Below are 25036 nucleotides of genomic sequence, written 5' to 3'. Positions count from 1 at the left end.
ATAAGGGATTATTGTCAACATATCGGGACTCCTCCAGCTGACACCTTCCCTACCTTAAAATTATTAATAAATTAGTTCCCATGGATTAAGATCCACTGCTGTAATCATGGCTACAAACTGCTGTGTTTACAGGCAGATGTGCAGGTCATACTCAAAATAACGCCCCTCTGAACGGATGGGAAGCATCTGGAGGGTCATCTGTCACATGAGTAACACTAGTTAGGATTAGCGTGGACACTGGTCAGTGGTTCACTTTTACTGATGTTTGTAATGTGTATCAGTATGTTGATATCATTCTGCAGCCCTTATTAGACGTGAACGACAAGAATACATCAAGTGATAGTCCCTGAGCTATTCACAAATATACTACCTTTTTTTTTTTTTTTTTAAACAATGATAATGCCCTTTGAAATCTGGAGTTTGGAAGTGGCACAAAATGTGATTTTAATACAAACTAGCTTCCACCACACGTGACTTTCTTTGGGTAAGTTTAGGATTCGAAACAGACACTAACAATATCGCTATAAGATTTTTTTCCCCCCCAAGTGATTGAAACTTATTTCACCTTGGACTACTAATCCCATCATGCAACGCTCCGCATATCCCCACGGTATGGGGTGGAGTCGTAGGAGAGGTGGCAACAGCAGCGGCCCGTGCATTCTGGGCTTTGTAGTTTCTAGGGCTCTGGCCGCCGTCGGGACGTCCACGTGGTGCGTTTGGCTGCAGCTGTGGTCAGTAGCTACCTTGTTCCCTGCACTGGGTCCCCGGTGCCCGCTCGGGCGGGGGCAGACCGCCGCGGCGGAGCGGGATGGAGGGAGGGTCGGAGGGAGCCCGAGCCTTCGCGACGTTTTTGCGACAGCCGCGGCCGTGTTCCGAGAGTCCCCTCCCTCCTCCTCTCTCTGAGGAGGCACCGGCTGTTGTGCGGAGCTGCCTTTCTGTTGGAGTGTATGGGAGAGTGAGTGAATGAGTGAGTGCGAGCGTGCGTGTGGGAGCGGGTGAGGCGTGAGTGCGCGTTTGGGAGAAGGAGGACCCGCAGTGGCCGCTCGGCCGCTCCCCGCAGCGGGAGCAGAACGCGCGGCCGGGGAGAGCCGGGGCACCGGCGCCGGGAGCCAGCGGGGACAAGGGCGAGAAACCCTCTCCCCACCCCCAGCCCTCTCCCTCCGCTCGCTCTCCTTCGTCCGGGGGAGCCTCCCGGTCCCACCCCACCCCCTGCCGGCCACTGTCCCGCCGCCCCCCTGGATGTCCCCGGCGCCCTCGCGGGGCCTCCTCCAGCTCTTGCCGCATCAGTCGGGCCGGTGCTGCGGCCGCCGGGTGTAGAGCGGGAGGGTTCCCGGGGGCTGCGGCTGCCGGTGCTTCCCCGGTCTCCGCCCGTGTCCCCCGGTCCCCGGCCCCAGCTCCCCGGCCTCGGAGGCTGTGACAATGGACTATGACTTTAAAGTGAAGCTGAGCAGCGAGCGGGAGCGGGTCGAGGACCTGTTTGAATACGAGGGCTGCAAAGTTGGCCGAGGCACTTACGGTCACGTCTACAAAGCCAAGAGGAAGGATGGGTGAGTGTTTGTGCGCTGCGGTGTCCGCGCTGGGCGGCGCTCCCGCGGGCCCGGGCAGGTAGCCGCGAGGGGGAGTGGGGCGCTGGGGTGCCGGTCCCCCGCTTCCTCGGCGCCCGCGTCGGCCCTGCCAGCCAGGTTTGGGCAGGAAGTGGTACCAGGGATCCAAACCCACACCGAATCCTGAGTGCTGCCGCCTGTGTTCTACTTTGGTGGCCCATGGGGAAAAGGAGCCTCTGTGCCATGGGCTGTATATACTTTTCAAGGGTTTCGGTGCTAGATTTTAAAAAAGAAATGCGTTATGAAATGTCAGCTTAAATCATTTTTTGGGGGTGGGGTCGGGGTGTCGATTTATTACGGTAAACTTCTGGGGATTTCCTCCCCTGCTTCTGGAGTGACATCCACTGGAAGGGAAGCTGTGATCCTTTCCTCTACCAGTTTGTGATTGATTGATTGTCAGATTTGGATTTTATTTTGGGGAAAGAGAGCAGCAGGTCCATCCAGTCTGAAGAGTTCCTGGTAGTAATCATCGGAGACAGAAATGTAGCAGTTGCGGTGTAGATACCATTAGTGTGAGTTTGACATAGAACAATGGGGGTTTGGTGCAGGGTGGGGGGGGGGGGGGAAGGCAGGCACAAACAGGGGTTATCTTGTTCGGCTGGCTCCCCCCAAATTTAGCAGCTGGCAATGAACTTTAAATCGCCGCTTTGCTTTAAATATTCTTCCCTATTAATAACTTAATTAAGTCTATGACTGGTATTGCTCCCCGTTTAGTTTCTTAAACAGGCAAGTGAAGTGTTCGTTTTTCCTTTGTCAGTAGATGAATGTCTTGTAATATTGACAAAAGAGAAGGCAATTCTTAGTTGAGGAGAAAATGTGTTTAATGCCTTGTCTTCCTCCTGTAAAAACGGATGTTGTCTCTGTTGCCTTTAATATTATAGACAATTGCTGGAAAGATAATGTCAAAGCTTATTATATAATCTTTAGATTTTATTATAAACAAAGTAGCTTTACTTGACCATCTCTGTTAGTTTGCTTAGCTGCTGTTTAACAATGAAAATAATTGCTTTTTCCCCCAACTTAGGTAAGGGGGGTATGTTTAGAACTATGTAAGTATTAAAAAATGAAACATTTCATAAAGCTGAAGTAAGTTACCTAGGGGGTGTGGAAGGGAAGCCATATTTATAACTACTTTAGTATTCTGGATATTGGAAAAGGAAGTGTATATTTATTCAACATTTTTTTTCTTAGATTTATTGATATATATTTCTAAAAAACTTAAAATGTATTCTAACAGTCATAGAGTAATTCTAATTTTGGATGTGCATTTCAGTGTTTATATGCAACAGTAACGCAGTGCAAAAGATAGGAATTTGAAAACTTGAGGCTCTGGGTACTGTATGTATTGAAAAGTACTTTTTAGCAAAATGAATAGTCTGGTGACATTTGAGAAATCAGTGTCTGGAGAGAATGTTGACTGTTTAATTATATTTCTTGTTGAAGTATTACTTTGTAATAACACATATATTTAAAAAATGATCCTTGTTAACTTCCCATACACTATTTTTCAAAAACCTTAAATCATCTTGCCATCCCCAATATAATAATTTTTTTAGTATATTCATAAAACCCCTAATCCCATGAGATTGAACACTGTTGTACATTTGACCAGTCTGTCATTTGTTTTATAAAATTCTGGTGACTTTAAATTATTTTTAACCTCTCTGAGAGAAGCCAGTTCTGTTTTTATAAATTACCGATTTAAGCTAATAAAATCTGCAGATTTAATTAACTTTGCTTTTATGTGTTATTTAAAAACTATAATATCATATATTATCAAAAGGTACTCTAAACCACATTTTATATCTTATGGTCAGGTTTTAATTTAGGCTGAAAATAATTTTAGAAGTATTGTACAATTTAAAAATAGCTGAATGTATTGTATATGAACATTTCTTAGTAATTTGTGATAGTTGAATTTTGCATTTTGGGAAAAGATAACTTTTTTATTTGTAATTCTTTGGGGTTGTTTTCCAGCAACCTTTAATGATTTTGTTTATAGGATGAACTTTTAAAAAAATGGATCAAATGTCAAAGAGTTTTAAAATTACTTAAAGCAGTGTTTGTTTTCTAGAGGGAATACTTTTTGGTTTAGCTTCTTTTTTATAACCTAAATGGTAAAATACTGCATTGTATTTATGAGGTTCTTTTGATCTTATGTCAGTGAAATGTAATTTAAGTCCTGGTAAAATAAATTTGTAGTTTGTAGTTAAACCTTTTATAGAAAGTTGATGATCAAATAATTTTTCTAGTGTTGATTTGCATTCAAATTAAATTATATATTCTGTAACTGAAATTTCAGAGTATTCTCAGAACCCAGACAGTAGCATCTTCAAAAAGAGTCTTGGGATTTAAAATAAAATGAAATGTTTTGTTTATATAAATTTGGCTATTGAAATGAATGTATTTAAATTTTGTATCCTTTCAGTTCTCTAGAGAGCATCATAGAACATGAATTATTAGAAAAAAATTAGGAACTACACAGCTTGAAAGGTCATTTCTTTGAGTTAAAGAATTAGTAATACTATACTGCTAGTATACTGCACTTAGATAAACTCAGCATTTTAGGAATGTGGTGCAGAGAGAAATACTTTATTTGAAGCATGATTACGTAAATACATGGAAAAAGGACTTTTTATAATTGTGTTGATTTCAAATTCTAATAGAGTTAAAAAATAAGTGCACAATAAATCTTGGAAATAATTTGCTCTTACTATTATTATAAATGAGATAGTGTCCTTTGTGTCTGAACACCAAAAGGGTACTTTAGTGAGAAGCAGGGGGATTAATTTTCTGAGTCAATTTTACTTTTTCTTTGCAGAATTTAGGCAATTAAACTTATTTTGTTCCAAAGAATGGAAAACTGTGAGAAGGCAAAAAAATTTGTGTTTTTAAATTCTGAACTCTGGACATTTTTAGAATTTAAAAGTCAATTTGGAATAAGAGTTTGATTTCCAAAAAAGAAAAGCAAAAGGAGCTTTCTTCTTCTTCATTTTTTAATCCTCACCCAAGGATATGTTTGTTGGTTTTGAGAGCCAGAGAAAGGGAGAGAGACAGAGAAACATGGATGTGAGAGGGTAACATCAATGGTTGCCTCCTGTATGCACCGCAACCAGAATTCAAACCCGAAATGTGGGTATGTGCTATGACCAGGAATTGAACCCACACCTTTTTGGTGTACAGAGAATGCTCCAATCAACTGAGCCATCTGGCTGAGGCAAAAGGAGTTTTCTTTTTTAAAAAATATATTTTTATTGAATTCAGAGAGGAAGGGAGAGGGAAAGAGAGATAGAAACATCAACGATGAGAGAGAATCAATGCTTGGCTGCCTCCTGCATGCCCCACATTGGGGATTGAGCCTGCAACCTGGGCATGTGACCTGACCGGGAATTGAACCATGACCTCCTGGTTCATAGATATATTGAAGATCAACCACTGAGCCATGCCGGCCGGGCCAAAAGGAGTTTTCTTGAGTAGGATTCTTAGACTTCTTTAACCTACGTTCTAAAGAACAGATAATATATAATTGGGTGCATATGTGTGTATATGGGTGTTTATGTTAAACATATAGAAAACTTTTATAGAAAACCAAGAGATTAGTAGGCAATGATAATGACAATAATAGCTAAGTTATTGTGTAAGTACCAGGTCCTGTGCAGAGTCCTTTAAGGTCATCCTCTATTTAATCTTCACAAGTACCATATCAAGTCAGTTTTGTTTTTCTCTAACAGTTTTGCAGGTGAGGAAACTGAGGCTTAGGAAAGTTAAGCCAGTTTGTCCAAGGTTACATGACTACTTAAGTTTCAGAGCTAGAATTAGAGGATTACAAGCAGCTCTCTTATTGTATAGCCCATGCTCTTAACCATTATGCTTCATATAATTGATATATTAAAAGAAATATAAACATAGACATCAAGATTTGGTTTTTAGTGGGTCATTCTGAAAATATGAATGCTTTATCCCAGGACTAATCTTTTCAGTTAACTGGTGTACTTGTTTTAGTAGATTTCTGAAAAGGCTGTTTGTTTGCTTTTAAAGTATGTATGTAGATACGTGTGTGTGCATCATAGCACACACGTATATGTGTGTGTCTACCAGACCCGTATAAAGCATGCTAAGATATGAAAGTTCTTCATCTAGTAAAAAGAACTCAAAATTGGAAAGACTGGAGACCTGAGTTTGAGTTTACACTCTGCCTCTTGTTACCAATATGACTGTGGGCAAGTCGTTTGCTCCTGTAGACCTTGGTTTCTTGTAAGATTAGGGGGTTTCAGTTGATAATTTTTACGATCTTTTCTAGTATTATGATTTAAGGAACTAAAAATTATGAATATAAAATGTAATACTAATGCATGATTATATAAAAACTACTAAAAAATTTTACTTTAAATCATGGTTTACTTCCATATTTCTTAGCCTCATGCTTTAATGTGGGTTCTCATCAACTCCTAGAAAGAAGTTAGGAAGTTCACAAAGACTTAACAGCTACTTTATCTAACATGTCTTATACTAACTTAATATTTCTTCATATTTATCTCTTAAGATGTTGGGAGTTATGGGCTAGTCCAGCCGTGGGCAAACTACGGCCCGTTTGAAATGAATAAAACTAAAAGAAAAAAAGATCGTACCCTTTTATGTAATGATGTTTACTTTGAATTTATATTAGTTCACACAAACACTCCATCCATGCTTTTGTTCCGGCCCTCCGTGGCCCTCGAGTCAGAAAGTTTGCCCACCCCTGGGCTAGTCCCTGTTCCCACTCTGTGAACCATTCATTTGGTGGCTAGCACAGGGATTCTTCTGATTCAATCTGCATTGGAGCTTTTATTCAGTTTTATTTTAGTTCCTTAACTATGAACTTGGTTAGAATCCTTTATTTCTCCCAAAGGAATTTAATAGTTTTTCTTTGAATACTGTTGACACCTGTTTATAAATTCAGTTTAATTGAGATATTTCTTTAAATGTCAGAGTGCCAAATACAACATGTAATAATCCCCATCACTGGGGATTTTGTATGCCCAATAAGGAGTATTCCTTATAACCTTTAAAAAGCATGATGAAAAGGGAAAAGCAGAGTATTTAACTGTACTTCTTATCTACTGCGAGTTGAATTTATCTGCCTTAGGTATCAGTGCATTCAGATCCACTGTTTAGGCCCGTGGTCGCCAACCTTTTGGACCTTACGGACCACTGGTGGTCTATGGACCACCAGTTGGCAGCTGCTGGTTTAGGCCACTTAGAGGTGTCATGCTTATATCCCATTTTCTTGTAAGACTGGCAAATTACCTTTTTTCCCAACATTTGAAGAAATCTGTTCTATGTGCCAAGCACTGTCCAAGGTATTGGGACTGGAAAGATGAATAAAATATTTCATTATTTGAGGAGAGATCTATGGGGGAAACAAACATATAAATAAACTGTACCAATTTAATAAGCACTATAATTATTAATACAAAGTGCTGTTGGAACATAGAGATAGAAGCTCCCAATTGCTTAAGGTTTTCAGGAAAAGCCTCCCAAAGATATCAACATTTTGTTTGACCCTTAGAAGATGAGAGGATCTCATCAGAAAGGGTATTTCAAGAGGAATGGGACAATGAGGGGTGCTTTCTATTATGCCCTTATAGACCCCAACATTTTGTGAGGTTAATTTTTTTTTATTCCTACACCTTTCCTCCCTATTTATTTTTGTTGCTGGCATTTTTTGATCTGCTGCATGTGTAGTACATGCACTACAAATGTTCCATTGTACCCAATGGATATGACAAAGTTTCTGTTATTTAATAACAGGGATAAATTTATCAGCATGCACTGAACACCTTTAATTGTCTGTGTGGCAGTTTTCCATCACAAGAATGTTGGAAATCAGAATACAAGGAGATTCTGAAATCCAAGTGTCTGATTTAAGACTCTCATATGTAAAAATGCCATGGCAGAACTCCATTTTGATTACAGCTCTGGATAGCAGATGACACTTCTTTGGCCTCACCTACATGAGGAGTAGGTAGCCAGTCTCTTTTATGTTGCTGAGATGGTGGTGGCAACAGATTGGAGGGGCAGAATTCTCTTGGTGGGACTTTGATGTGTGAAGAGATGGAAAGTAGGGAAATGGCTTCTGGCATGCTGGATTTCAGCAAGAAAAACAGAAATAATAACAAATTATTATAAATTATTATAGGCCATGTGCAAACAACTACTTTTAAAAAAATTATTTCTTGGAAAAATGTGTTCAGAATAATGATTTACAAACATTTGAAATGTGATCCATATGTAAGTTGGGAACTGTATATGCCAGTTAGTGTTGATAAATGTATATTATGCCCCATAGCTGGTGTCATTTTTCTTACAGTGCCTTTTATTGTTGAATTCAATCCTCATTGTCTTATTACTCCTTTTCTGGGAGTAGCTGTTGCTGGGGAATGTAAATCCTACTGTCCTTTCCTCCTTCAGAACAATTTGTAAATCCTTTCATTCACACCATCTTAGGTAGGCCTTGGTCATCTCTTTGTTACTGATTTTTCTTTTTTTCTTTTTAGAGATCTCTTGTCACCTCAAGGCATTTCTTGATGTTGTCACTGAAAAAGTGACTTTCACCTGTTATTTTGATCGTGAGACTTGAAGGCCTTTGTGTATAGTGATTCTTAGTATTCTTTAGTATGGTTATTGTCAAAGTCACAAAATCAGTTCCTGCTATAGCAAGCTTCAGTAATGGAATTATGTCATGTCCGTCAGATGTGTTATGGCAGAGAGAATGTTGCGAACCACTTTTTAAAAATTGAGACACATTACATACCATAAAAGTCGCCCTTCTCAAGTGTGCACATATATTCACAAGGCTGTGCAATTATCACCACTATCTAATTCTAGACTTTAAAAAAAAAATTTGGAAGATGTTTAATAACAAAAGGTGCCTAGAAGCCTATGGGGAAAGATCTCAAAAAACATTATGATAGAATCATATACATAATAGACAGTCCATAAATGCCAGTGAAATTAACAAATGAGTGAACTATGTTTTCATTATGATTTCTGAAATTTGGGGAGATACTAATTCTCTCGGAAAAGAAACCTTATGCCCATTCAGCAGTCACTCCACATTGCCCCTCTTCCAGCTCCTGGCAACCATTAACTATTTTCTGTCTATGGATTTGTCTGTTCTGGACATTTCATTTAAATTGAATCATATGATATGTATGTGGTCTTTTATGCCTTTTACTTAACATGTTTTCGGGGACCATTTATGTTGTGCATGTATCAGCATTTCATTCTTTTTTATGGTTGAACTAGGGGCCCAGTGCACGAAATTCGTGCACTGGGTGTGTGTGTGGGGGGAGAGTGTCCCTCAGCCCAGCCTGCCCCCTCTCACATACTGGGAGCCCTCAGGCGTTGACCCCCATCACCCTCCGATGGCCTGATCGGCCCCTTGCCCAGGCCTGATGCCTCCGCCAGTGGTGTCAGGCTTGGACAGGGGACCCCCATCTCCCCCCGATCACTGGCTCTGGCCCCCACCCAAGCCTGACGCCTCTGACCCAGGCTTCAGGCCTGGGCAAGGGGACCATCATATCCCCCCAATCCCCGGTTCCGCCCCCCACCCAGGCCTGATGCCTCGGCCAGAGGAGTTGACCCTCATCACCCTCTGATCACCAATCACCGGATCAGCCCCTTGACCAGGCCTGAGGCCTCCGGCAGAGGTGTCAGGCCTGGGCAGGGGACCCCCAGCTCCCCGCGGTTGCAGGCTCCGCCCCTGCCCAGGCCTAATGCCTCTGGCCTAGGCGTCCGGCCCAGGCAGCGGGCACCTGCAGTGGCAGCGGGGGGCGCCGTGATCGTGGGCTTCGCTTTAGGCCCAGGCAAGGGACCCCTGGCTCCCGGGACTGCCAGCTTCGACCGTGCCCAGCTCCCATCGCTGGCTCCACCCCTACTTCCTGCTATCACTGGCCAGGGCGGCAAAGGCGCCTGATTCTCCGATCATGGCTGGGGGGCAGGGCAAAGGCGGCCCCAGGGCCTCCTTTGCCCTGCCCCCCAGCTCTTAGCTCCCCCCTAGGTTTCTGATCACTGTCAGTGGCAGGGGGCTTCTTCCTGCTTTCCCTTTCGCCTCCCTGCATTGTGCCTACATATGCAAATTAGCCGCCATCTTGTTGGCAGTTAACTGCCAATCTTAGTTGGCAGTTAATTTGCATGTAGCCCTGATTAGCCAATGAAAACGGTATCGCCGTACGCCAATTACCATTTTTCTCTTTTATTAGTGTAGATAATATTGCGTTGTATGGATATACCTCATTTTTTAAATCCATTCATCAACTGGTGGACATTTGAATTGTTTTTTATTTGAAATTCACATCCTGTAATGTAACAAAAACATATGAATAGAAACAAAAGCAAATTAAACATTATCACATTTGTTGACACCACTATCTAGTTCTTCCTATCAACTTTACAATTGAAATAATAGAAAGCAGGTGACAATTTAGGGGTTGGGAAAGAGGTAAAACTAAAAACATTTCTACCATGTTTATTCTGTATTTTGTAGAGTTGTGCTCACAGACAGCTTCTTTTGCCATACTTCTCCACTGTGTGGGAATTCTGTGGTATATAAAGTTGAACCTGCTCAAAAGCTGAGAGAGACTCGAAATATAGGGTCTGTATCCTGGTGCATTGTCATACAATTCAAACAATGGTGTTGCTACCAGCTTATAATTTTTAGGGACTGCAAACAAGGCTTTTTCTTGAAGTTGAACCAAAAACAACTTATGTTCCTTTGGTTTTATATTATGTGCAGGAATATATGGATAGTGAGGAGGTTCAAAATTTGGTCTCCACCAGTTACCACTGCAGTCATCAATGACCCAGTCTTGTAGGACTCCATCCTGATGACAGAGTATCTCTGCCATTAAGCATTTTAGTCCTTCATCTTAATTTTCCTTTGGTAGCTTGAAGAAAGTTGTTCCCAGTGTAACAGTAACATATGGTAGCCAGTGCTCATGTAGAATCAGAACCCCTTCTATAGTTCTCATCCAGTTTTATAAAATCCCTCCCTCATGGCTGCCACAGAGCTGCCCTTCTCATAGAGGGGCTCTTTTGTACCAAAAGTATAATTAGTAAGAGGGTACAGATTGATTGTGTGCTCCATAGTGAGGGCCTTGGTCTGCTGGATGTACTTGTTGCTGAACTGGTAGAGGAGGCCCCCCCAACCCCTCGGGAACAGCTGGTCTGTGAACAATTGGGTGGCACCACAACATGCTCTTGAGCACTGGTGGTGAGCAGAAAAGGGGAGTGGTGGGAGACTATCCTTATTATCTGTGTCCCACTCAGCAGCCGCCAATTTTCATGAACATGAACACTAGAGGAGCTGTTCATACTTTTTGGCTATCCTATATAGTAAAAGTCTAATATGCAAATTAGCTGAATGGCAGAACAACCTGTCGCTATGATGCGCACTGACCACGAGGGGGCAGATGCTCAATGCAGGAGCAGGCTCACAGCTGGTGAGCGCAGCAGCGGTGGCGGGAGCCTCTCCCGCCTCTGCGGCAGTGCTAAGGATGTCCGACTGCCAGCTTGGAACAGGCCTAAGCCAACAGTTGGACATCCCCTGAGGGCTCCCACACTGCGAGAGGGCACAGGCCTGGCTGAGGGACAAACCCCCCCCCCCCCCTCCCGCCAGTATACAAATTTCGTGCACCGGGCCTCTAGTCATAATGCTGCTGTGAACCTTCATGTACTAGTGGAACCTTCATGTGTTATGTGGACAGATTTTAATTTCTCTTGGGTATATATCCAGGTATGGAATTATGGTACTTCTGTTTTTAGCTTTTTGAGAAATTACCAAAAGTTTTCAAAGCAGCTGGAGAACCACTTTTGAGTGCCTTTACCTTGACTTTGTTTTAGGATCAAGATCTTTGTTCTTTGTCTGTAAGACCCAACTAGCCTTTTTATTGCTAGGACAGTGTTCACACTTTATATTATTGCAATGATTTTGAAATACAAAATAGTACAACTCTTCCTCAATCAAATCAGACCACCATTCTGACTACCTTGTGCTAGAAATTTTTTCCTCTCGCTTGAAATATGTTCTAACATTTAGTTTCAGAAGTTCTAACTACTTTATGTTAACATACAACTTGGGTAATTCCCTCTTCACTCATCACCCAGAAAACATAGTCCTTCATAGATGCATTATGTAACTACTTCAGTGTATATGTGGTTAATGTTTATATGTCCTTTGGGTCTTTCTGGTGAATGTTTATGGGTTAGATATTATAGATTTCCTCTGGGGCAGTAATTGTGTTCCCCTCAGTTTCTGGCACATTGCCAAATGTTGACAGGTATTTAATACTTTTTTATTTGTGGTATACCTGAAATTCATATTTGAAAGTCTTCCTTTTAAACTTGCTAAAATTAAAACTTAAACATATTATGATAGGATAAAAAAGCAGTACCATGTGAATTTACCCAGAAGAGCAAAGTCCGATAGGCTGGCTATATTGATACCAGGAACAGAATTGAACAAAACCAAAGCCAAAGACAGAGATAAACTTTGTTAATTGGCTGAAAAAAATATAAGGCTCGAAAAATTGAGCCGCTACAAAGAAAGTATTTTTTGACATATGCCTTGTAAATGAATCAGTTTAAATGTAAATCAAACCTATATTTCTAAACTTAAGGAAAATATAAGTAGTTTCTGAACCACAGTTGGCATTTAATTTTGTTTAAATACATAATGGTTTCATACTTGAATTTTACTTTTGTTATGTGAATAAAAAATTATTTAGGTTAACTACTACTAAAGATAATTCTGTTACTCATCTCTCTAGACAAGCTCATTAAAATCTATAACTTCATAATGGCTCATGAATTCTAGCAAATAATCATCCTAAGGAGAGGAATTCTTTACATCATGATGCAGAGCCTACTCTGGGTGTTTTTATACACCTGAGTTTGTTTATATGTTGTCTAGAAAACTAAAGAAATTAAAAAAACTCATCCTTGCCTGGCCGGTGCGGCTCAGTAGTAGAGCATCAACTTGTGAACCAGGAGGTCACAGTTCGATTCCCAGTCAGGGCATATGCTTGGTTTGTAGGCTCGATCCCCAGTGTAGGGTGTGCAGGAGGCAGCTGATCAGTGATTCTCTCTCATCATTCGTGTTTCTATCTCTTGCTCTCCCTTACTCTGAAATCAATAAAAATATATTTGCAAACAAACAAAAACGCGTCCATCATTGGTATTATGGCTTATATTAAACAAGTATATTTTTGGGGAAAGAGGAGGTCGATATTGAAAAAATATTTTTATAAGGCTTGTGTTTTAAGAAAGGTCAATAGAGCATGTGAAAATTTAAATTCATATAGAATAAATTAATTGGAGTTCTTTGGCTTAACAAAAGAATTTCTAAGTACATGAGCTCTCCTGGCATACTTATGGTGTAACTCAGTTTGTAAAAAGTTTTGTTTATACACAGTTTCCAAGAAAATGTCAAGCACAAAGTAAGGCATATTTGTAATTTGTTTTCTAGCACTGACTTAACATTGAAGATACTTTTATTTTTTGATCCTCATCCAAGGATACATTCCCATTGATTTTAGAGAGAGAGGAAGGGGAAGAGAGAAAGAGAGAAAAACAGATCAGTGACCAGGATTGAATCTGCAACCTTTCATAGGGAATGATGCCTTAATCAACTGAGCCACCTGGCCAGGCTGAAGATGCTTTTAAATGTAAAATTAAATCATTTAAATATTGACATTTTATAGTTTCTTTTTAGATGTAGTGTTTTTTGGGGGTGGGAGGGATAAATTTGTATATTTGTGATTCATTTGGTAGCCATTTACCAAATGTCTGTAATACACCAGGTCCTATGCCAGATATAGGTGATGCAGCAGTGAATAGCCTCATGGTCTAAGTCAGTGGTGGGCAAACTGTGGCTCGCGAGCCACATGCAGCTCTTTGGCCCCTTGAGTGTGGCTCTTCCACAAAATACTGACTTCTGCACATGGGCCACGAAGTTTCAATCACACTGTACATGCGCGCCAGCACGTGGTATTTTGTGGAAGAGCCACACTCAAGGGGCCAAAGAGCCGCATGTGGCTTGCGAGCTGCAGTTTCCCAATCACTGGTCTAAGTCATTAGGGAACTTAAGACTTTTGAAGGGCATAGGCATGTAAACAAGTTATTACAATATAGTGGAATAGGACTGTGATAGGGAAAATTATAGGTTGCTTATAGGGTACCTAATCTGCTCTTGGGGACTCAGGGATATTTCAGTTGTCTCTTAAAAGATTATTAGAAACTACCAAGTGAATGGTTATTAAATAAGGGTGAGTGGTGTTATAGCACAGTCTGGTTGAAAATGGAGTGTGGTAGGGGTTGGATGATGTGTAGTAAACAAATGTTAAATTATTTATTTGATGTAGTTTTGGGAGCTCTTGTGTTTTAGCGGGGAGGCTAAAGTTCTTTCCAGTACTCTCTGGAGTCACCACTGAATATCGTTTACAAATATATGAAGAAAAGATAGTACGGTGAGGGGATTGAAAGAATTTCAGGGTCAGATCTTAGAGAGGAATAAACGGGTAGGGTGAGAAGTATCTATGTACAGCGGGGCCTTGACTTACAAGTTTAATTAGTTCCGAGACTGAGCTCGTTAAGGAGCTCATTAAGGAGCTCGTTAACTCAAATTACTCTATCAACTCAATGCAAAAAATCAGCTGAGAGACAGCTGGTATCTCAAAAAACTCGTTAGGACACTCGTAAGTCAAGGCCCACTGTATATAAAACCCTAATATGCAAATAGACTGAATGGCGGAACAGCTGAACAACCAGTTGCTATGATGTGCGCTGACCACCAGGGGCACGTGGAACATGGCGGGTGTTGGCAGCAGGTGGCAGAGTGTGGAACATGGCAGGATGGTGGAGCAGGTGAGCAGGGGCGCCAGACCAAGGTGGGGCGCCGGTCGCTGTCATCTGGGCGAGCACCTGGTGATTACTGAAAATTCTTTGCTTCCGTGCGCTGTGATCCTGCCTGGCGTTCGCACCTGCTGCTGGTGCTGGCCTTGCTTGCACCTGCTGCCAGCCCGGAGCCACCGCTTGTACCCGCTGCCGGCGTCGGACACCGACTCCGATCACCCCTCAGGGCTTCTCCACTTCCCCATGCTCCTGAGGGGTGATCGGGGCCAGCAGCTGCCTCTAGCACCCACTGCTGATGACAGCCCCACTCGTACCCACTGCTGGCACCGGCCCCGCTCGCATCTGCAGTCGGCTCTGGAGCCACTGCTCGCACCCGCTGCCAGCGCCTAGTGCCGGTCCTGATCACTTGGCGCCGTCAGTGGGTGTGAGTGGCGGCTGCCGGCTCCGATCACCCCTGAGGGCTTCTACACCTCCTCCTGCTCCTGAGGGGCCATCGGGGCAGCAGCCGCTGCTCGCATCTGATGATGGCGCCAGCCCTGCTTGCACCTGCTGCTAGCGCTGGCCCAGTCTCTCCGTCAATGGGTGCGAGCGGGGCTGGTGCTGTCAGCATGTGGGAGTGGTGGCAGGAGCAGGGCTGCCAGCGGAGCGGGGACTGGGAGCCACGGCAGGAGGGGCTGGGCGGGGGCGTGGAGGATGGGCGGAGACCTGACCTTGTGACCACCACAGCCTCGTGGCCCACAGTTCCTTTCAAGGTACACGAATTCGTGCACTGGGTCCCTAGTAAAAAATGAAATTTGAGAAGTAAGTGGGGTCTTGTAAATCATGCTTTCTGGACTTTGTACTTTATTCTGAAGATAGTGACAGTCATTTGTGGGATTTTATATAGACAGTAACAAGTTGATGTATTAACTTTAAAATATTGCTTGGCAATACAGTTAGAATGGCTATAGGGGACTGGGGTTAGAAGAATGTAATAATAACCCAGGTGAGAGATGCTGGTGGCTTAAATTAGGGAAATGACAGAGAGGATGATAGGACTTGTTGAATTATTGGATGTGAGAGAGGAAGAAACTAACCAAGGATAATAGCCTAGTTTCTGTTTTGAGAAGCAGAATGTTATGTGGACTGAAGGGTCCCAGGTTCAATTCTGGTCAAGGGCATGTACCTTGGTTGCAGGCACATCCCCAGTAGGGGGCGTGCAGGAAGCAGCTGATTGATGTTTCTCTCTCATCGATGTTTCTAACTCTCTATCCCTCTCCCTTCCTCTCTGTAAAAAATCAATAAAAAAAAAAAAGAGAGAAGCAGGATGTTGCCATTCACATCGATAGTTAAAACAGGAAGAGGGGTACGTTTGAAGAGGAATATGATGAATTGTTTTGATATATTGAATTTTAGGTGCCAATTAAACACCTAAGAAGAAATATCCATTAGGTAGATATATGAACCTACTGTCCAAGAGAGAGATCTGGATAGAGATAGACTTGGGTGTTACCAAGTACTTGAGTGGTCTTGAAATTGCCTAGGGATAGTGTGTACAGTGAGAAGAGGACCTAGGACAGAATGTAGAAGAGGATATGTCTATCCATGAGGCTCAGAAATTGAGTGCTGAGGTGGAGAAAACCGAGAGTCCCCTATTGTGCAACAGGAATTGTGCTATACACAGCTTATTGGCTGTACACAGCAGAGTGGAGAAAAACTAGGACCTTATAGATAGAATCCTGTCTAGAGTATTTCCAGAAAGAGTGGAAGGCAGTACCATATGCCACATAGAGGGCAAAGATATAATTGGGTGTCTGAATTAAGTATTTAAACAAAAGAAAAATTCAGCTAAAGGTTTTTCTGGACAGCAGAGCTTATATTATAGCACATTTTATAGATATTATCCAAAATGTTTTGGTACTTTAATGGTTAGCCTTATCATTTAGGGCCAAGTATTGAAAAATTTCTTTACTTCCATCTTTTGTTCCATATTAGCTCTATTACTGAAGCTCAGCCTGTAAATACCATTTATTTATTTCTTCAGTCCATGCTATTAAAGACAGTTCTCTCTTTTTTAAAGAAAATACTTTTTTTACTGGTTATAAAAATGACTAGAGGCCTGGTGCATGAAATTCAAGCACTGGAGGGAGTGGGTCCCTCAGCCTGGCCTGCGCCCTCTTGCAGTCTGGGGCTCTTGCAGTTTGGGACCCCTCACTCCTTACTGCCTGCCTGCAGTGGAGGCGGGAGAGGTTAATGCCACCACCACTGCACTCGCCAGCCATGAGCCCGGCTTCTGGATGAGTGGCGCTCCCCCTGTGGGAGCACACTGACCATTAGGGGGCAGCTCCTGTGTTGAGCATCTGCCCCCTGGTGGTCAGTGTGCGTTATAGCAACTGGTTGTTCCACCGTCGGTTAATTTGCATACTAGGATTTTATTATATAGGACTAGAGGCCCGGTGCACAAAAATTTGTGCACTGGTAGGGGAGGTGGGTGAGGAGGTGTCCCTCAGCCCCACTTGTGCCCTCACAGTCTGGGACCCCTCGGGAGATAACCACCTGCTGGCTTAGGCCTGCTCCCCAGGTGGCAGAGGGCAGGCCTGATCCCTTGGTGCCTGCCCCGCCTCCCCGGGTCACGCACACGGCAGAGCCGATCTGGGGGTTGGGGCGCTGCCCCAGGTCACGCACACGGCAGAGCCGATCCGGGGGTTGGGGCGCCGCCCCGGGTCACGCACACGGCAGGGCCGATCCGGGGGTTGGGGCGCTGCCCCAGGCGGGTCGCACACAAGACGCCCAAGTGGGCCGGCAGATTGCTGCTTCCCCGCCCAGCTGCCCCAGATTGGGTCGCACACAGGATGCCTAGATGGCGGCCAGGCGGGCCGGCAGATCGCTGCTGCCCCACCCGGCCACTCCGGATCAGGTCGCACACAGGATGCCCGGATGGAGGCCGAGTGGGCTGGCCAATCGCTGCTGCACCACCTGGCCGCCCTGGGTAGGGTCACACATGAACGCCTGCCACCCTAGGTCGCAGATAGCAGGCCCGGATGACGGCAGGGCAGGCAGGATGGTGCTGTCCCGCCCCACTGCCCCGGGTCGCAAATAGCAGGCCCAGATAGTGGTGGGGCAGGCAGGATGGCGCTGTCCCGCCCTGACTGTAGTATGCAAATTAGCCACCATCTTTGTTGGTGGTTAATTTGCATATCGCGCTGATCAGCCAATGGGAGGTGTAGCGAAGGTACGGTCAATTACCATGTTTGTCTATTATTAGATAGGATGATATGTGTTCATTGTTAAAAAAATTTATAATCCAGAAATGTATATAGAAACTGAGAGCCTTAACTGTACAACTAGGTGACAATTATTATTTTTCTCATCATCTTTCCAGATAACTCTTATGGATGTAATTTATAATGAAATTTACAATGATCTTGTATTTTTTCCATTCAAGAATATTATGCATTCTTTCATGTAGCTAAATATAACTCAAAGTCATCATTTTAATTAAGGCAGCGGTTCTCAACCTGTGGGTCACGACCCCTTTGGGGGTCAAACGACACTTTAACAGGGGTTGCCTAAGATCATCGGAAAACACATATATAATTACATATTGTTTTTGTGATTAATCACTATGCTTTAATTATGTTCAATTTGTAACAGTGAAATTGGGGGTCACCACAACATGAGGAACTGTATTAGAGGGTCGCGGCATTAGGAAGGTTGAGAACCACTGACTTAAGGCATCATCACCTTATATACATATATATGCATGTAAATATACATCTAATTAACCGGTTCTCTAGTGACAGGCAAAATTTAAGTAGTCTCCAAATTTTAACCATTACAGTTAGCAAAGCTCCTCGAAAATATTTCTGCAGTTTTCCAACTGTAGTATCAATACCTTGAAGTGGAATTTTAGGGTCAAAGGTTATATACTTTCAACAACTGTATTTTTATTATAAAATAAGATTAAATTATAAAGTTAATATATTCTCATGATAAAAAAATTCAAACAGCACATAAGGATACTCAGGAAAATTTGTCTCCCTCTTTAGGGATAATCATTGTCATTTGCTAATTGTGTATATGCATATAAAAGCATATATATGTGTGGGTAGACTTTAAAATTCATTTAAATATTTTATTTATTTTGAACAGATAATACATGCCTATGGAAAAAATGTAAATATGCTGAGGAAGTGAAAACTTAAGTCTCATCACCCGTCTTGGACATTCAGTTTTTCCTTTGCAAGCTGTACACCCATTTATCTTTTCTTTTTTTTGGGGGGGGGGAGGAGAGCGGGGGGTGGGAGGGAGAGGGGGAAGAGGAGAGGAGAGGGGGAGGAGTGGGGGAGGAGAGGGAGAGGAGATCCCCATTTTTCTTGTATATGTTTTCCAGTTTGTACACACAATCATCTTTTGACTTTGTTTATGGTATTTTTCTCTTTTAAAATTAATTTATTTCTATTAAAGTATAGTTGACATACAATATTATGGCATTATTTTTTATGTGCAACTCTTAATTTTTATGAAGTCACATTTAGCAATAATTTCTTTAATGGTTGTTGCGATATGTATCTTAATTCCTTAGAATGGTCTGTATGTCATCTTTAAACACAAATTGCATGATATATATATTCTGTACCTTGCTTTTTTCAATTCATATGTTTTGGAGATCAATATCAGCACATACAATGTAATTCATTTCATCAGCTCATTTTTTCATTTTATGGATATAATGTGATGTGCTGGTCCAGTGGAAGAACATTTAGGTTTTTATTTTTTATGCTCTTCAAAGTACTGCAATAAATGTCCTTTACATCTGTCTTGGCGCACAACTTCTCTGCTAAAGATAGAACTTCCCAGGTCTCCAAAGTTCCCACAGGATATTTGCTGTGGATGATACCATTGGCAAGGAGCAAAGTTTTCATGAAGCAAGAGAAGCTCCTCCCTTACTATATCAACAGGGGTTTCTATTCCTCCTGGCTTCTATCAAGGATGGTTCTAGAGCAGTGATGGCGAACCTATGACACGCGTGTCAGAGGTGACACGCGAACTCATTTTTTGGGTTGATTTTTCTTTGTTAAATGGCATTTAAATATATAAAATAAATATCAAAAGTATAAGTCTTTGTTTTACTGTGGTTGCAAATATCAAAAAATTTCTATATGTGACACGGCACCAGAGTTAAGTTAGGGCTTTTCAAAATGCTGACATGCTGAGCTCAAAAGGTTCGCCATCACTTTTAGAGACTGATCATCATGCCAAAGCACAAGTTACTAGTAAAAACCCCAGTGCATTACTGCAAGACTGGTATATCTCTTAACAGGCCTGGGCTTCAAATCTTAAGTCTTCTAAAAAGGCTGTACCAATTATACTCAAAGAAAAACTCCAAAAACAAAACTTATCTGGAAGAAAGAAATGGGAATAGGTACAGTAATGACATACTTAAGTAATGGGGGTTAAATACATTATAAAGTTAGAATTGTTGGGATAAAAAATTTTAAGTGCCTGTGGATGTTTAAAACTATATTATGTTTTTACATCTTTATGTTTACTTTCATCAAACTTTTTTATTTCAATTTAATATTGCCGTCATACTTTGTTCCTATCACAAATTATTGATGCCCTTAATGTATTCTGCCTCAAACCAGTGATTTAGCTCTGACCCTTAGTTCTCTTTTACTTTCATTTAGATCAAGCATGTCAAACTCAAAGGCTAACACGGGCCAAATAAACAAGGTTTAAATATATGTGGACCTTAAAAATACAAAAAACTTCAATTTACATAGAAACGGAAGTTTATTTCAATAGAGACATGCTGAATACAAAGGGCTGAAATAATTGAGTAATCAATAAAATAATAGAACATTTTAATAAAAATTAATATTTTTTCTTGAACATTAACTTACCAGACACTGAATAACTGCACAATTAATAAGTGTAAGGCAAATAAACCTATTTTCTTGTTCTTCGAAAGTGAAATATTTCCTGTTGCGAACAACAAACCAGTCAGTCCAATTGGCTGCTAAAATATTTGCTGCTAGTATTAGTGGAGAGAAATGGTGCACCTGTGTGTAAGGCGTGCAAAGGAGATGAATGCAACATGATTATAGTAATCATTCATTAGTGAACATTGTAGTTCGTTATTAATAATTATATATAACAGGATGTTGTAAAAATTAAGTTATGAAATTTTTATTAAAACGTTTCTTTTATACCGTTATATTGGCGGGGCTGCAAAAATATTCGTTGTGGGCCACAGGGCCCATTGACATGCTTGATTTAGATGACCTTTCTCCCTGTTTCCTATTGCTTGGCTTTGTTCTTCTCATTCCATGCCTGGCGCTTTTCCTTTCTTCCCCTTTTTGGCTTGCTTTTTCTGTTTTGTACTGATTTTGGATTTGGCCTTATTCCTTGTCACCTATCTCAGTTGCATTCATCTCTGGGCTTACCTTCATAGATTAAGAAGCTGGAGCCCCTTCTACTGCTAGTGGAATTTTTATTCATGGTAGATAAGCAGACAGGTGATCCTATATAATAAAAGCTTGATATGCTAAGTGTCTGGTCGTCCATTCAACCAGTCAAAGCGTAATATGCTAATGATATGCTAAGGCTGCTCAACTGCTCGCTATGACGTGCACTGACCACCACGGAGCAGACAGTCGACTGGTCAACCAGTTGCCATGACATGCAATGACCACCAGGGGGCAGACGCTCCAGTTGGTAGGTTAGCTTGCTGCTGGGGTCCGGCCGATCGGGACTGAGCAAGGTGGGCCGGACACGCCCTGGAGTCCTCCCTTGGTCCCTCCCTGGTTGGCCAACCTCCTGCATCCCTCCCTGGCCCTGATTGAGCACTGGTGGGGTCCCTCGGCCTGGTCTATGCCCTCTCCCAATCCGGGACCCTTTGGGGGATGTTGGAGAGCCGGTTTTGGCCTGATCCCACAGGCCAGGCCAAGGGACCCCACTGGTGCACAAATTCATGCATTGGGCCTCTACTTATCTATAAAACAATTCTGATGTATTTTAATTGTTTTCTCCCTTTTTCTTGCATTTTGTTAATTTTGAAGAGACATAAAAAACGTTTTAAGTACTGCTAAACAAACTAGTAATTCTGCATAAACGTACTTTTCAGAAGTTATAAAGTACTTACTCCTTATAGATGGGAAGCTGAAGTAGTACACAAATATTTTATCTTTTTGTCTGAAAACCTATTTTACTACAAAAATGATTCAATTCTGCTTAAGAATTTAAACCAGATATCCTGGAGCTGAAAGTTACTCTAGCCAACATGACCAGACCTCTGCAGATCCCCTTTAGGCTTGTGACTAGAGCTAGAATCAGAAATGCATAAGAGAAAACATAAGAAAATCTTCAAAGTAACAAATGTTTCTCATACTTCTAGATTTTATTTTTCTTCTGGATTTTTTTTTTTTTTTTTTTGTGGGGGGAGAGATAGAACCATTTAATTCTAAAAGGTGATTCATATCTTCTTTAAGTACTTAAAGTTTTCAATGCAAGCCAAATAAATACTCACCAAGTATACTACTTCCTAACCTTTTTTTTTACTTTGATCATGTAGTGTCTTTGCTCTATTACTGTTGTACTTTGCCACTGAGTTTAAGTATGCTTGCTGGTTTTCTTTTTTCTTTTCTTTTTCTTTTTCTTTTTTTTCTTTCTTTTTTTTTTTTAGCTATGTGACCTCCAGCAAGTTTTTTTTTTTAAATTAAATCTTTATTGTTCAGATTATTACATTTGTTCTTCTTTTTCCCCCCATAACTCCCCTCCACCTGGTTCCCACCCCACCCTCTGCCCTTACCTCCCCCCCACTGTCCTCATCCATAGGTGTATGATTTTTGTCCAGTTTCTTCCTGCACCCCCCACATCCCTCCCCCCCCCCGAGAATTGTCAGTCCACTCCCTTTCTATGCCCCTGATTCTGTTATATTCACCAGTTTATTCTGTTCATCAGATTATTTATTCACTTGATTTTAAGATTCACTTGTTGATAGATGTATATTTGTTGTTCATAATTTGTATGTTTACTTTTTTTTCTTCTTCCTCTTCTTAAAGGATACCTTTCAGCATTTCATATCATACTGGTTTGGTGTTGATGAACTCCTTTAGTTTTTTCTTATCTGTGAAGCTCTTTATCTGACCTTCAATTCTGAATGATAGCCTTGCTGGGTTAAGTAATCTTGGTTGTAGGTTCTTGGTATTCATCACTTTGAATATTTCTTTTTTTTATAATTTTTATTTCTTAAAGTATTACAAAGAGTATTACATATGTCTCCTTTTTTCCCCCCCTGACATTCCCCCGGCTTCTACCCCCCCCCCCACCCGGTGTCTTGTGTCCATTGGTTAATCTTATATGCAGGCATATAAGTCCTTCGGTTGATCTCTTAATCCCCCCCAAACCCTCCCCAGGCTTCCCACTGCAGTTTGACAGTCTGTTCAATGTTGCTCTGCCTCTGCATCTACCCCTGTTCATCAGTCTATACTGGTCCCCAACCTCATTGGAGCAGTCCCAACCTCACTGGGGCCATCTCAGCCTCACTGGGGCTGTTTCAACCTCACCGGGACCGTCCCTACCTCACCGGGGCTGTTTCAACCTCACCGGGGCCATGCCGACCTCACCGGGGTCGATTCAACCTCACCGGAATCGAACCTGGGACCTTTCAGTCCGCAGGCCAACGCTCTATCCACTGAGCCAAACCGGTTTCGGCGGTCTCCACATTTTTTATTCTTCCCTGTGTTCATAGAGTGGCTTTGTGTGCTAGGTGTCCTATAGGGCCCAGTGGCCAGCCTCCCCAATTACCTGAGGTGGACACTCTTGGTGCACCCCTTTGTGGGCTTTGTGCACAGTCTTCTTGTAGTTAAGCCTTGATTGTTGTCAGCATCACTGGGAGGAATTGACCTCCAGGCCAATTGGCTGTGAGAATCAGCTGTATCTGCAGTGGGAGAACTTCTGTGCTGGAGACACCCTTATGGGACAATGACTTGCTTCAGTGGGGCTTTGGTGCTCACTGAGTCTGCCCCCTGCATGTGTCCCTTATGGATCTGAGGAGTTGTAATCTGGATGGTCCCCCTCTGACCACTGGGTACACTGGCTCTTGGATCTCTAAGGAGGTGCTAATTTAACCTCTGTCTGAGGCTACCCAGCAGGAGCTATGGAGAGATCTGCAGATTCCTCTTCTTTGTTTGTGGTTTGGAGGTGCCCAGATGAGGCCCAGCTGTGAAGCAATGCAAGCTGCTGTGGGTCCTTGGGCCTTATTTTGGAAATTCTGGGTCTCTCTGACCCAGTTGCAGTTTGTTAGGTAATTTTCAGATTGCAAAGGGCCAGGCCTTTCATATGCAAAAGCCTCTGTGCAAAGCTTGGGTGGGGTGGGGTCTCAGAGAATCAACAGGGCGGAGAAAACAGCTATGGCTGATCCTTAGTCCTACCCTAAGTGGCCCAGCGTCTCAGTGTCCCGGTAATTGCTGCAAGCACCTCTGAGAGAAAGCCGCCCTTGAGTTCTGACCGATGCCAGATAGTCCAGTTTTTCCCTGTATGAAACTGGGTCCCCAGAGGCTCTCCCGGATATGGAGTTCAGAGTATTCGGCAGCTTGAGACTCCCTCATGATTGAAAAAGACAGCTGCGTCCTCAGTTGCCAGCCCTTTCCACATGCGCCTCTGTACCTCTACACTTTATTTCCGCAGCTCCTCTGAGTCTTAGTGTGCTTTTCTCTTTCCTTCTAGTTGTAGAATTTCCACTCAGCCAGCCTTCCTGTGGTGCTGGATAATGTCTGTTTTGTCTTTTAGTTGTATTTTTAAAGTGGTTGTGCAAGGCAGCAAATTCCAGTGTTTACCTATGCCACCATCTTGGTCTCTCTCTCCAGGAAGTTTTTTTCTGCTTGCTGGTTTTCAATTCAGAATACAGCACAATTACATCTTTTTTTAGTGAAATTCTATACAGTAATTATCACTGAAATGTTTTGGAATGTAAGATAACATTTGCCACTCGTTACTTATTTTTAACTGTTTAAAAGGTAGTTTTGATTTAGTTGAATACTGAGTAGAAAAACTAAATCTGTTGTTTTTATGGAGAAAATATTAGTAATATCTTGTAAGAAGTTATCCTATCTAATAAAAGAGAAACATGGTAATTAGTGTACGTCCGCTACCCTTCCCATTGGCTAATCAGTGAGATATGCAAATTAACTGCCAGCCAAGATGGTGGCCAGCAGCCAGGCAGCTTGAAACTAACATAAGGCTAGCTTGCTTCAGTGTCGGCCTGAACGTTTCCTGCCTGCTTTGTCGGCCTCTGAGCTTGCAGTTTGAAACATTGTTACAAATACAGAAGCTAAACAAAACCCCACAAACCTGCTTTCAGCCCCCCGGGATCTCAGAGCTGGAGTTGACACAGTGTTTCGATTTGAGAACACAAACAAACCAGATACCTGCTTTCAGCAGCAGAGGCCTCAGAGTTGGAGTCAGAGCTAAAGCTGGCCCAGAATTTAAAAAAAAGAAGAAGAAAAGGACCAGTTGGGTGCTTCAGTCACCCGCCAGCCTGAAAACAGCCCTCAGCC

The 25036-nt window shown here is 42.3% G+C and overlaps 1 protein-coding gene and 1 pseudogene across 3 annotated transcripts in view; one reads left to right on the top strand and one right to left on the bottom strand.

Annotated features, from left to right (window-relative positions):
* The first annotated feature begins 901 nt into the window (after positions 1-901).
* Positions 902-25036, top strand: part of CDK8 (cyclin dependent kinase 8) — a 154174-nt gene continuing 130039 nt past the window's right edge. For both annotated transcript variants that reach the window (XM_081083629.1, XM_081083628.1), the window contains exon 1: positions 902-1547. In XM_081083629.1, coding sequence (XP_080939755.1) covers positions 1420-1547 — 128 coding nt within the window. In that variant the 5' untranslated portion in view covers positions 902-1419. The remainder of the gene's footprint in view (positions 1548-25036) is intronic.
* On the bottom strand, positions 8516-20978 carry LOC308512099 (cleavage and polyadenylation specificity factor subunit 5-like; annotated as a pseudogene). The gene is made up of 3 exons: positions 20924-20978; positions 10144-10811; positions 8516-8523 (listed from the first exon to the last, which is right to left on the bottom strand). The product of its transcript is annotated as a cleavage and polyadenylation specificity factor subunit 5-like (transcript).

The sequence above is a fragment of the Myotis nattereri genome (genome assembly GCF_964212035.1).
Source record: "Myotis nattereri genome assembly, chromosome: 2".
NCBI classification, from domain to species: Eukaryota; Metazoa; Chordata; class Mammalia; order Chiroptera; family Vespertilionidae; genus Myotis; species Myotis nattereri.
Note: the sequence above shows the minus strand (reverse complement) of the source record. Positions and strands in the feature narration are given on the sequence as shown.